This window comes from Bicyclus anynana, chromosome 15 (genome assembly GCF_947172395.1).
Source record: "Bicyclus anynana chromosome 15, ilBicAnyn1.1, whole genome shotgun sequence".
Taxonomy (NCBI): domain Eukaryota; kingdom Metazoa; phylum Arthropoda; class Insecta; order Lepidoptera; family Nymphalidae; genus Bicyclus; species Bicyclus anynana.
This window is the reverse complement of record NC_069097.1, coordinates 15,897,910-15,909,601: the sequence shown is the minus strand read 5'-3', so window position 1 is coordinate 15,909,601 and position 11,692 is coordinate 15,897,910. Positions and strand designations below refer to the sequence as shown.

At 38.4% G+C, this 11,692-nt stretch overlaps 1 protein-coding gene across 1 annotated transcript in view; it reads right to left on the bottom strand.

The window, feature by feature from the left end:
• Positions 1-1,680: 1,680 nt before the first annotated feature.
• Positions 1,681-11,692, bottom strand: part of LOC112052799 (serine/threonine-protein kinase SMG1) — a gene marked incomplete at its 5' end in the record, with an annotated part of 151,569 nt that continues 141,557 nt past the window's right edge. Inside the window, 8 exons of the mRNA XM_052885915.1 lie at positions 1,681-2,080; positions 2,407-5,636; positions 6,051-6,154; positions 6,690-6,766; positions 8,108-8,271; positions 8,819-9,016; positions 9,491-9,589; positions 11,016-11,253. Coding sequence (XP_052741875.1) covers positions 5,559-5,636; positions 6,051-6,154; positions 6,690-6,766; positions 8,108-8,271; positions 8,819-9,016; positions 9,491-9,589; positions 11,016-11,253 — 958 coding nt within the window. The remainder of the gene's footprint in view (positions 2,081-2,406; positions 5,637-6,050; positions 6,155-6,689; positions 6,767-8,107; positions 8,272-8,818; positions 9,017-9,490; positions 9,590-11,015; positions 11,254-11,692) is intronic.

The following is an 11,692-nucleotide window of genomic DNA, read 5'->3' as shown; positions in this document are numbered from 1 at the left end:
TCCTGCCCACTGGGCACAAAGCAGAAGACTGAAGTCGTCGAAGAAGGAATAAACAAAAACCCTACAAACGGGCAACCCAACGACCGCTCTTCAGTAGGAGAGTGCGAAAGAAACCGCACGCAGGAGGCGTATGCCTCGGCCGTGCTTCCCCCCGGACCCAGGCGGGTCCGAGAGAAGAGATACTAGTAACTGAATACATACACGGAATGCTTCGGAATAACAACTAGTACCGTTCCTAATAATGCTAGCTAATGTTAATTATTGTCTTAGTTATTTTCGTTGGTGTTATTGACTTTCATGATTATAGATTACTACTGTAAGTACTCTCAGAAACGAGTATATTGTAATTCTTCGAGTGTTTATAGCCACAAGTTAGCTTAAGATATTATTTATAAAATAAAAAGGAAATATTCAAATTACTATAGATTTTTTTGTAACAACCTTTATTTTTATAATCATTCATTTATTTATTACTTTTTTTTTTTTAATTTTTTAATTTGTAACAATGTTTTGTATTTTATACTTATATAAGTATAAAATACAAAACATTATTAAAAATTTATAAAAAAAATTCACCCTCCCGCTGCGGGACATTTGAGTGCCCAAGCAACCGGTGGTCAGGGCTCCAGAGTGAGGAACCTCCTCACAATACGCGCCGTCTCAAGAATCACTGCCTTTTGTATCCGACTCTTGATCCAACAGTTAAGCGAAAGCTTCTTAAGATGTTGGTCGAAGCTTTTCGCTATAAGACCATTGACTGAAACAACTATCGGAACAATAATAGTTGACTCAACATTCCACATGGCGGTAATCTCGTGAGGAAGGTCCAAGTATTTTGATACTTTTTCCTTTTCGGCTTTAACCAGATTATCGTCATGTCAGTGATAATCGTTCGGTCCCAGTAGAGCAATGCACTGCTATTTTTATTATTATTAGGTGAGAAATGACTAGCGATTTATACCCTCATTTATAATTTGTTTGTTGGTAAACAGTACACATTGAGTAGGGCTGTAGTATATTTCAGTAATGTCGCGTAGTTCTCCGAAAGCTCCACAGCTGGATTTGGTTAACCTTCATCCCGAAATTTGCCCAACCTACCTACCTTACGTCAAAGTTAGTGAATTAGCCTCATGTACCGGTAATTTTTGACGGCCTTCGTGGCGCAGTGGTATGCGTGGTGGATTTACAAGACGGAGGTCCTGGGTTTTTCTTAATTGGTCCAGACTTGGCTAGTTACCACCCTACCGGCAAAGACGAACCACGAAGCGATTTAGCGTCCCAGTACGATGTCGTGTAAAACCGAAAGGGGTGTGGATTTTCATCCTATTACTAACAATTAGTTAGCCCGCTTCCATCTTAGATTGCATCATCACTTACCATCAGGTGAGATTGTTGTCAAGGGTTAACTAGTAAAGAATAAATAAAAAAAATACACCGGCAACCAACCCCTTCAGACCGCAACCTGGCAATGATGCTATAGCACAAATAAACATTAAGTACTTCCTCGGACAGACTGTCACACAAATCTACTAGGTACAATAAAACAACAGTCCAACAGGCGGGGAATCGAACCCTAAACTTATCTGGTTTAAGTCCGGCTCCTTAACTGTAGAGTTATTGGGGGTCTCATTGGTTGCGTCGCAATCTTGACAGGATAATGTAAGTAAATAAAACAACAAATTGACATACACCATTTATTATTATTATAATATTATATGAAGCGACACAGACATACAAGAGAATGCATTGTTTGTTGCAAATATTTATGTAGACAATTTTAAGTAAATGTTTCTGTTAATTAGCATCTCAGCGGGCCTATTCACTAATTTGGTATCAACAACCTATTAAAATTAACATCAAATCAACTGAGAAATGTCATATATGTACTGTATGATATCCACGACAGGTTGTTAGTAAGCATTGGATGACATTGTTACATATAATCTCAATTTCGTATATGTCAAGTAACATACGTCAAAGAATAAGTGTTTATACATCATCATTTAGTGATTTTTTTTAATTACTCGTACACACACAATTTTTTGGCATATAATAGCATCAAAATATTTATGTATTATACCTTTAAATAGCCGTGATAGCCCAGTGGATATGACCTCTGCCTCCGATTCCGGAGGGTGTGGGTTCGAATCCGGTCCGGGGCATGCACCTCCAACTTTTCAGTTGTGTGCATTTTAAGAAATCAAATATCACGTGTCTCAAACGGTGAAGGAAAACATCGTGAGGAAACCTGCACACCAGAAAATTTCTTAATTCTCTGCGTGTGTGAAGTCTGCCAATCCGCATTCGGCCAGCGTGGTGGACTATTGGCCTAACCCCTCTCATTCTGAGAGGAGACTCGAGCTCAGCAGTGAGCCGAATATGGGTTGAGAATGATGATGATGATACCTTTAAATGCATTATTTATAGCTCTACATCGATACTAAAAAATAATTCTGTTCTTGCGATAACATGAACCAAATATTGATAATTGTGCTCCAGTTGAGTTGGTGGCAAATATACCTACTTAAGCCCGCCAACTCGCTTAGAAGTAGAGTGGTGAGTCTAAGCTCCATAAAACCTCCCCTAAAAGAGATAGGTCTGTCTGACCTTGTAGTGAGTCGTTAAAATAGGCTGATGTGATCATGAAATTTAATATATCCCCACAGAACCGAATGCAGAGTAAATTTTCTAAAAATTAACTCTTCTAATCAACAGTAAAATTAAACTGTATAGGTACCTAACTCAAATTGTTAAAAGTGTTGTTGGCAATAACCAAATACGAAATTATCGTTCTATGTAAAATTTTCATAAGTAAGTAACTACTAATGTATTAAATTTAGAATAAATAATTGCAGGAAATTCATTAAATGTTTTTAAAAAGTTAAATTTACATTTATTTATAAATGAAAAAGAAAATAAATTTATTCAAATTTTGGAAGAATAAAATTATTTTTTGCCATTGAAGGATCATTTAATAGAATAGGGGAGTGCTGATGAATTTACAACATAATAAAAAAAGTAATATTTTAAAATTTATTTTAAAAATAGAGCGTCGATCTTAATTTGTCCTTAGGATCACATAAAAGGCCAAATAATTTTGAGTTCATCAATTAATTGAAAAGTATACAGCTAAACAATGAAATACATACATAGATTCTTCAATTAGTTTTTGTGCTTTCATATTTTAAAAATAATAATTTAAAATTGAATGAATAGTATCGTAAAAGGTTTTGTAACAAATGCATTCTCAAACACACACACACTACATTCTACAGTGAATACATGTAAGGATTATATTTAGTCTACATTCAACTGACAGACACTCGCGTGGTACTAATGCATACATATTTATATTAAGAGCTTATTTTCGGTGCATCATTAAAGTATTACTTGCTGTCTTAACATCGAATGAATCCGTTAAAAAACAGTAGAACCTCAATAATTATAACTAAGCCTTGTTTTAAATTGATCGAAAAGAAATGCAATGCTTGGCCAACTTAGTCTGAATTTTTGGAACCAAAAAATGTGTATTTTATTTTTTAATGATATCAAATTCTATATTTATATCAGTAAAACTAAAATATATTGATTTTATCAGTAAAATTGATTTTCAAACTATTCGAATTTTAAAATTATTATTTTCATTTGTAGATTTTATTTTCGTTTTATGGAGGTACTACTGATGAAATACATATTAAAAAATTAAATAGTTCATATATAATAGACTATGCAATGAAATAAAGTGTATTATGTTTATGCAGCATCAAACTGTAGTGATTTTTAATACATAAACACATCTATATACTTTTAAATTGAATAATATTGAACACTTAGATACCATATAACTTATATTATACTCTTGTATGGATTATCAACATCAATATTACGTGATTTGCAATATTAGCACACAGATCTCAACGAGGGATGACATAGTCTAGAACAGTCTAGATCTAGTCCTATAGGGATCGCTTTCGCTTAAGCAACTAGTTATAGCAAACATTGAATTAGCTCTAACACAAGTAGAATTAATATTTAAAATTGCTTGTACACGTTTATCTGCCACACAGTAAGAAGGCCGTTTTGATGTTTGTGACATTCATAAGTTTTAATTATAATGCAGTATAAAATTTATGGATACAATAATTAATTTAAAAATTACAGCAAAATGTTTTTGTTAAATAATGATGTATTGTAAAATATTGAATAATTGAAAATCAAAGGTTTTCCATAGAAGCTACATAGGCTTTATGATTTAAATTTAACTTGAAACTCAATACATGGAGTTGGTCTTATTGCCATAGCTAATACATCGACGAAGATGTGTGCACTTCGTAATGCTCCTTCAAGTTACAACACTATTGTAAGATTTCACAACGGCCTTCGCAGTGCGTCGCTGCTATACAGCTGTACGGTAATGTTTGATATATAATCTATTTTTAACTAATAATTGTGCATACTAAGACTGATCTCTAAAAGGTTACAGATGTCTGGAGTCTCAAAAACCCCAAAAATCAGCAGAAAAAAGTTGATTTTCCGAGGAGAATCTCCGACATCTGTACGAGTTACTACATTTAATACCTAATTAATGCAACAACGATCAAAATGTTCAAAGGTTACTTTGTAATGTGAACTATCTATAAGTACAGTTAATTTTTTTTCAAACATTTGCAATGTGCGCTCCGTTCAATGAAATTACAGAAAATAAGCTCTCGCCTACATACGATAACATTTAAATATGCGTGAATATATATTGGATAGTGATATTAATATTAAATTTACTTTAAACGTCAATTTGTCGTCGTACAATGGAAACCATGTTATGAAGAATGACGAATGAAGTCGAATATGTCAAAAAGTACGATCAAAAATTGTGGAGTTTGAACAGTTAACACCAAGAGAAAGCATTTTTATTTAATTAATTATATATATTTTTTGTTTTTTTTTTTATATTTTTTTTTGACACGATAGCTTCCACAATTTTTCGACGTCCACGATCTACAAGTTCGTGAGTAGATTTCCGATACTACATAGAGTTTATATATTTCGAAAGCCGTCCTAATAAAACAATAAATCCTATCACTAAATACTTCGGCCTGCCGTCTATATGGTACTGCTCCGTTTAGGTTTTACATTCAATAGTTTAATCGAAGTTTCTTGATACTTTTCGATTTTCAAGTATTAAATACGTGTAACAGAATGCGATCAGAAAAAAGTGGTATACCAGCGATTGTATGCAGCGTATCGCACGTACGCTTATATATCGTTTGAATTCGTACAGATGTAACAATCAGTATACCCAAGGAATAGTGTAGATACACAGAACACCTCGCTCAGTGTAACGTTTCCGATGAAGTCGACGTCACGTCAACGTCGCGTCGACGGCACGCGTCGGCGTCGTGCGTCCGCGTCTAGTACCTGTCGGGAGGCAACTAGTGCCGCTCGTGTCGGCCGGCTGTCGACGCGGCCGGCGCCACTGGCGCGAGCGGGGGCGTCACTCGCTGCCGTCGTCTCCGGGGCACGGGGCGCCGGGGCGGGGGGGCGCGGGGGGTCCGGGTCGCTCAGACCCACGCCATCCAACCCTCGTACATCAGGCACAGGTTCTCTGCGCTAGTCGCTTCCGATATTATGTAGTCCACCTGCAACCGTACGACATATATTTTAGAACCAAATAGAGGACTCGCCAGTGTCAAACTTTACACTTTGGTCATGGATTTACATTGTTCTAAAAATATTTAAGAAAAATTGAGGTTTTAAAAAAATATGATGTAAAAAAAAATAAAAAAATATTCCTTGCAATCGTTAAAACTACCCATGCACCATTACAAAACATGCAGATAGACAGACGTCCTTTTTTAAATGTGGCGCGAGTGTACAAAGTCTTTACGATTAATTGTGGATGAATATACATGTCATATTAAAATTAAATGGTTTATTTTTTGAAAGAAATTGGCCAATTAAAGAGTTTTAGAAGTATTTACTTCATTGGAATTAGATTTATTTTAAAAAGCTATAACAATGATATATAGTATAGTTCCCGCCGTAACTCGCACCTGGTCCTGCGGCTGCGGTCTCCGCGTGGGGGGGTCGCGCCCCTCCAGCTTGAGGCGCACCCGCTTCCACACGCCCGCGCCCGTCGCGCTGCGCTGCTCGCCCACTGCGCACACAAACACACACACGCACATGTATATTGCGAGTATATATCATTAATCCGGCCCTAACGCAAAATCCGTTTTAAAGAACATTTACTTAATACTAAAAAGTTTACCCATTAAAAATTACCGTTAGTAATTTTTTTAAGAAACTTCTATAAAAATAATGTAAGTTAAGTCTTATCATTAACAGCCTAATTTATTGTAAAACTACATTTGAGATCCTTAACTAGTTTTATTAAGCTTCTCTTTTATTTGCTATGTTACACAATTTGTAATATTTTTAAAATTTTCCATCTTGTTCCTCAAGAGTTATCAACCTTCATATTCAAGATTTTTTTTAAGTTTTTCACTAATCTGTATGTAGAAAGCTAATTTATGTTTTTTTTTCAGAATGTTATTTTCAGTAGTTTCGGAAATTAGGGGGAGTAAATGATCAATTTTGTCTATTTCCTTGAATAACTTTAATAATATTTATTTTGAAATTATAAAAAAATATATTTGACATCTAGTTTGTAAGTGGGTAAGTAAAACACATACCGTGTCGCACACTGGCGCGGGGGAGCGCAGCCTGGCGCAGCAGCTTGCGGCCGCCGTCCGCCGCGCCGCCTGGCAGACTGCAACATGGACATTACAATTACATACACGACGAACCAATAACGTGGACAATGATCAACAAATCACAATACAGATGTTGGAAACACACGCACACACGCAAACGGGCGCGTGTATATACGTAAATACATTCAACTTCTACATCCTATTCTCGCGAATTATTCGCGGGCAGTTCGTAATTCTGCTCCGTTACTTTATCGAAAACTAGCGCAAGAGTTTTAGAGGATAGCGGCTCTTACGACCAGCAGGTCTAACAAGCGACCCACAACATATCTCGTGAAGACACAATGACATAACTTGGACTAATAGCGTCGAAACGGAAATATCTGTCCCTCTTATTGCGATATAATGAGAGAGTGATATTTCCGTCTCGGCCGCCATTGGTCGATTAGGACTTTTGAAGTAAAACTTCTTTACGACGGACGTAGGCTTGACTTGAGGAATAAGTTTGTGTATGACATCTACAGGCATAGTAAGGCAGTGTTTTTTTTTTATTTTTAACTACCAGTGGATAAGAGTTTTAAAGAACTTTGAAACAATCCCTTTCGGTGCATTTCAAGTACCTGTTGCGATGCAGTTATCTCTGAGGTTTAGATGGTGTTTTTTATTTTTGAAACTTTCACTTTAGTCATATACAGCCTTATACAGCACACTGTTTTTTTTGAATTGTGAATATTGTGGGCCAGACGCATTGTTCGAAGCGTTATTTTTATATAAAAATAATAATTTATATATAAAATAGATTCTTTGTTGCACCGAGCGGTATCCATTCTTTTTCATTCGCACCGGCGTGATTTTCTATTGAATAGCGAACCTAATGACTTAGTATCGCGGATGGGAGATTGTTTGCACCCCGTGTGGCCACGAGGGCCCGCGTGGAGGCTAAACGGCCGGTTTACCACTCCGCGCGAGTTGTAGGGGGGGTATACAGAGGCGAAACGAACGTCGCCTGTGGGTGCAAAAACTCTCTATTTTAGCCGGGTGTGACCCGTGTGTTCCTGATAGTGAATCATTGGGGCCATCTTGTGGCCACTGGATATGAGATACACACACTTATTACCATCTTCACCGTACACGAACTAGACCACACACTTCACACCCCGGCTGCGCAGCAGGGACGCCGGCTGCCACAAACACTTGAACATTAGTCTCGTCGTAACCGTACTCGCCGCTACTACTATTATTGGCCGGCTAATCTGACCATCGGATCGGCAGCGTATGCGTCCGTTGGTTTCGTGTTCCGATGCATTGGCTTTGGACCCTAGCTTTTACGCAATACGGTCGGATCTATCTATACGAAATGAATGTCGTGGTTCACATGTTAGGTGTGTGTGCGCACTCACTCGAGCAGCAGCTGCAGCAGCGCGGGCAGGTCGGTCTGCAGCTGCGCGGCGGCGCGCTCCGCCGCCCGCACGCGCGCCTCCGCGTCGGGCTCCAGCGAGATGCAGTCGATCTGCTCCGTCACACTGCGCCACAGCGTCGAGAACTCCTGCGCCGGGTTGTCTCCCTGGAATAGAGCATCATGTGTTACTCTGAGAGCCTGCACATACAGTTCTCGAGTTCTGTGTTTTTGTGTGTGTGTTTTCACTACGCAGAAAGCATAACATCAGATCAGATTACGGCACCTGCTTTGTTTGTGTAGTGCTATAAAGTAAAATGCGCAAAAAGAAGAACGCTTTTTTAAATCTGGTGTCAGTCTGTACATCGATTCTCTTTCTTTTTCTCTTTTGATGGAATGTATGTTCTGGTGTGGGGTCAATACTCAGGTCTTATATATTGATTTATTTATTTTGCTATCATCCGCGAAAAGTCGACGAACCCATGCGACAACGTCACCCAGGTCCGACAAAATGATGTTGACTGTTGTAGAGTTAACATCTCCTGAGGATGCTCCGGTTTCGGGGTGAAACGTACGTAGAGAGTATTTTGTCGGACCTGGGTGACGTTGTCGCATGGGTTCGCCGACTTTTCGCGGATGATAGCAAAATAAATAAATCATTATATAATCATGATGAACTTCCGCAAAGTAACGCCTGCTTCTATCCAACACTCACGTCATTAAGCTGCAGCAAGGCCTGCAGCGGCGCCTTGAGCTCCGCCAGCAGCGAGTCGCGCTCGAGCGCGGCGTGCACCAGCTTGTTGGCGGCGGCCCGCAGCGCGTCGCCCGCGGCCTGCACGCGGCCCAGCGCCGCCGCGCGCGCCGCCGTCGCCGCGCTGGCCGTCTCGCGGACCAGCGCTGACACGTTGCCCACCTGACCACCACGAGTCAACGTCGTCAACATTATCATCATCATACCGAAAGATGTCCACTGCAGGATATAGGCTTTTGTAGGACTTTCAAACACCACGACTACTTGGTGAAAATCTTCATACAAACACACACAAATATTCTTATTAATCCTCGTCAACATTTTTTTTTTTAATTAATAATCCCTCATCGTTCAAAATGTTGTAATTAATCCTCGTCGACATAAATGTTATAATTTAAATCTCGTTCAGATTTTTTTTTTATTGTTTTTATGACATAATCACAACAAGACAAAATCATTTTGGCATGCAAAATAATTTTGTCTTTTTTGATTCGCTCTTACGTGACGATTGGACAAGGTGCACTTACATAAAAATATAAATATTACTTAATTAAAAATAGATATTTCAAAAAGATTGGCAATACACTAAATCCGAAATATTTCAAATCAGCCAGGTAATGCTGATCGCAGACTTACCCACTGCGCGTCGATGTTTCCCTCGGGGTGCAGCATCTCCATGAGCGACTCCTCGGTGGGCGACACCTGCAGCGAGTACTTCTGCGCCAGCGTGCACGCCTGCCGACACAGATGTCAAGCTTACCGACATTTTACCATGTTTGGCATCACCGATATTTTCTATGAACCTCTATTATTTAATGAATGACAATATCTCAATAATCTTTAATATATCTTTTTTTTTTTTTTTTTTTTTTTTTTTTCTGTCATGCCACTAAATTGCGTCGCTTGTAGCTCTCCACTCGAATCAAGGGAGTTAATAAAATGTTCACTTTGCGCGTCAACTTATCATTACTTATGTATAAATATGACGAAAGAAAACTATAGTAAACTATCTGTTTCTTATAAATCAAACTGGAAATGCCCTACCTGCAAAGTGGTGACCACAAATTAAGTTTTATACCGCACATAGACAACATATGCAAAAAAGCTTCAAAAATCAGTGGTTTTATCAATCGCAGTTGCAAAAATTTTAAAAACACTAGCACTAAAATTTTGTTATTTAATGCACTGACGAGAAGTATTTTAGAATACGGTTCAGTTGTATGGAATCCATTTTACAACGTACACACTATGAGAATTGAACGAATCCAAAAGCGATTTACTTACCATCTTAGTATTTGTGATAAGTTAGTTAAAAGCAGAAATAATATTAGTTATAACTCTAGATTACACCATTACAAATTGTTAGCTCTCTCGGATCGTAGAAAGATGTTAGATTTATGTTTCTTATATAAATTACTTAATGGACCGGTAGATGCATCCACTTTACTTTCTAGAATTTCTTTCAGAATACCAAGACCATTTTGTCGGGTCAAAAATTTCACGCCTTTCTGGACTAGTTACTCCAAAACAAATTTAGGCGCTTCAGCTCCATTAAATAGAATGATTTCCACATATAACACTATTTCTAAGGAAGTAAATATTGATATAGCTGGTGACACTTTGCCTATTTTCAAAAATAAACTAGAAAAATATTTTTTAACTCAGTACAAAAGGGATACCTCTTAAATGTTACTTAAATGTTATTTTTATCTTTAGATTATACTGTTTTTTTTTTCTTTTTATGGTTATATTAGTTTAATTCTGTTCATAATGTAATTGTGTGATAGATCCATATCTATATTTTCAAACGCAAATCTAAAACAGTTTTCTCCCTAATTTAGTCTAATTAACCTATTTATTATTCTTTTAATTCTTTTTATGTATCTATTCGAGTACTAAATTACGCATGTTGAGGTAACCTATAAGTGGGTCTATGACACAACAACTTCACTAATCTATGTTTTTGTAAAACTCAATTTTAATTGTCATAACCTGTTGGTACCCTATAAAATAAATAAATAAATAAATAAATAAATATAAGCGGCTAAAAAACTCAACGTGCTCAACAGTGAGCCGAATATTGGTTGGTAATGAAGATGTATATTTATTATACTATGCAATATAAAGAATTCCATAAACAATATATGAATTGCGGACAAACCTTTTCCCAATGCGCGAGCGCAGTCTTGGCCGTCTTGGCGGCTTTAGCGGTGCGTGCGGCGCGTGCGGCCCGTGCGGCGGGCGCGGCGCTCAGGGCGGCGGCCACGCGCGCGTGCGGCGCCAGCGCGGCGGCCGCGGCCGACAGCGTGCGCGCGCCCGCGCCGCGCGCCGCCCAGCCGCTCTCCAGCGCGCGCACCACGGAGCGCAGCGCGGGGTTGGCGCCCGCGCCCCACTTCACTCTGTAATGTTTTAATTACGTGTAAGGTTCATCACTTGTATATTTGTGTAATCATAAATAAAGTATTGTTGTAGAAGAAGTGAATTTAAAATTAAAAACACAAATATTAGCTTCCATTCAAGTCAAGTCTCAACTTTCTCACAGCTTTCGAGTGGAATTTAATAATACATATAATAATTTCGAGCAAATCTCGGGATATGTGACCAGGAGTGTAGATACGAGTCATTGATGGCTGCAATTGCAATTGGTAGTATGTGGTCCTCCACAGAAGTGCTCCTGGGTTCGCCCTCCATTACGTGCCAGTTCAGGAGTTTATAATTTCTAAATAGGCTTATGTCTAAGACGTACCGCCAAGCGATTTAGCATTCCGGTACTATGTTGCGTACAAACTGAGGTGTTAGTAGAATAAAGTTGTGCCTCTTCCAAGTAAGCCCGCTTCC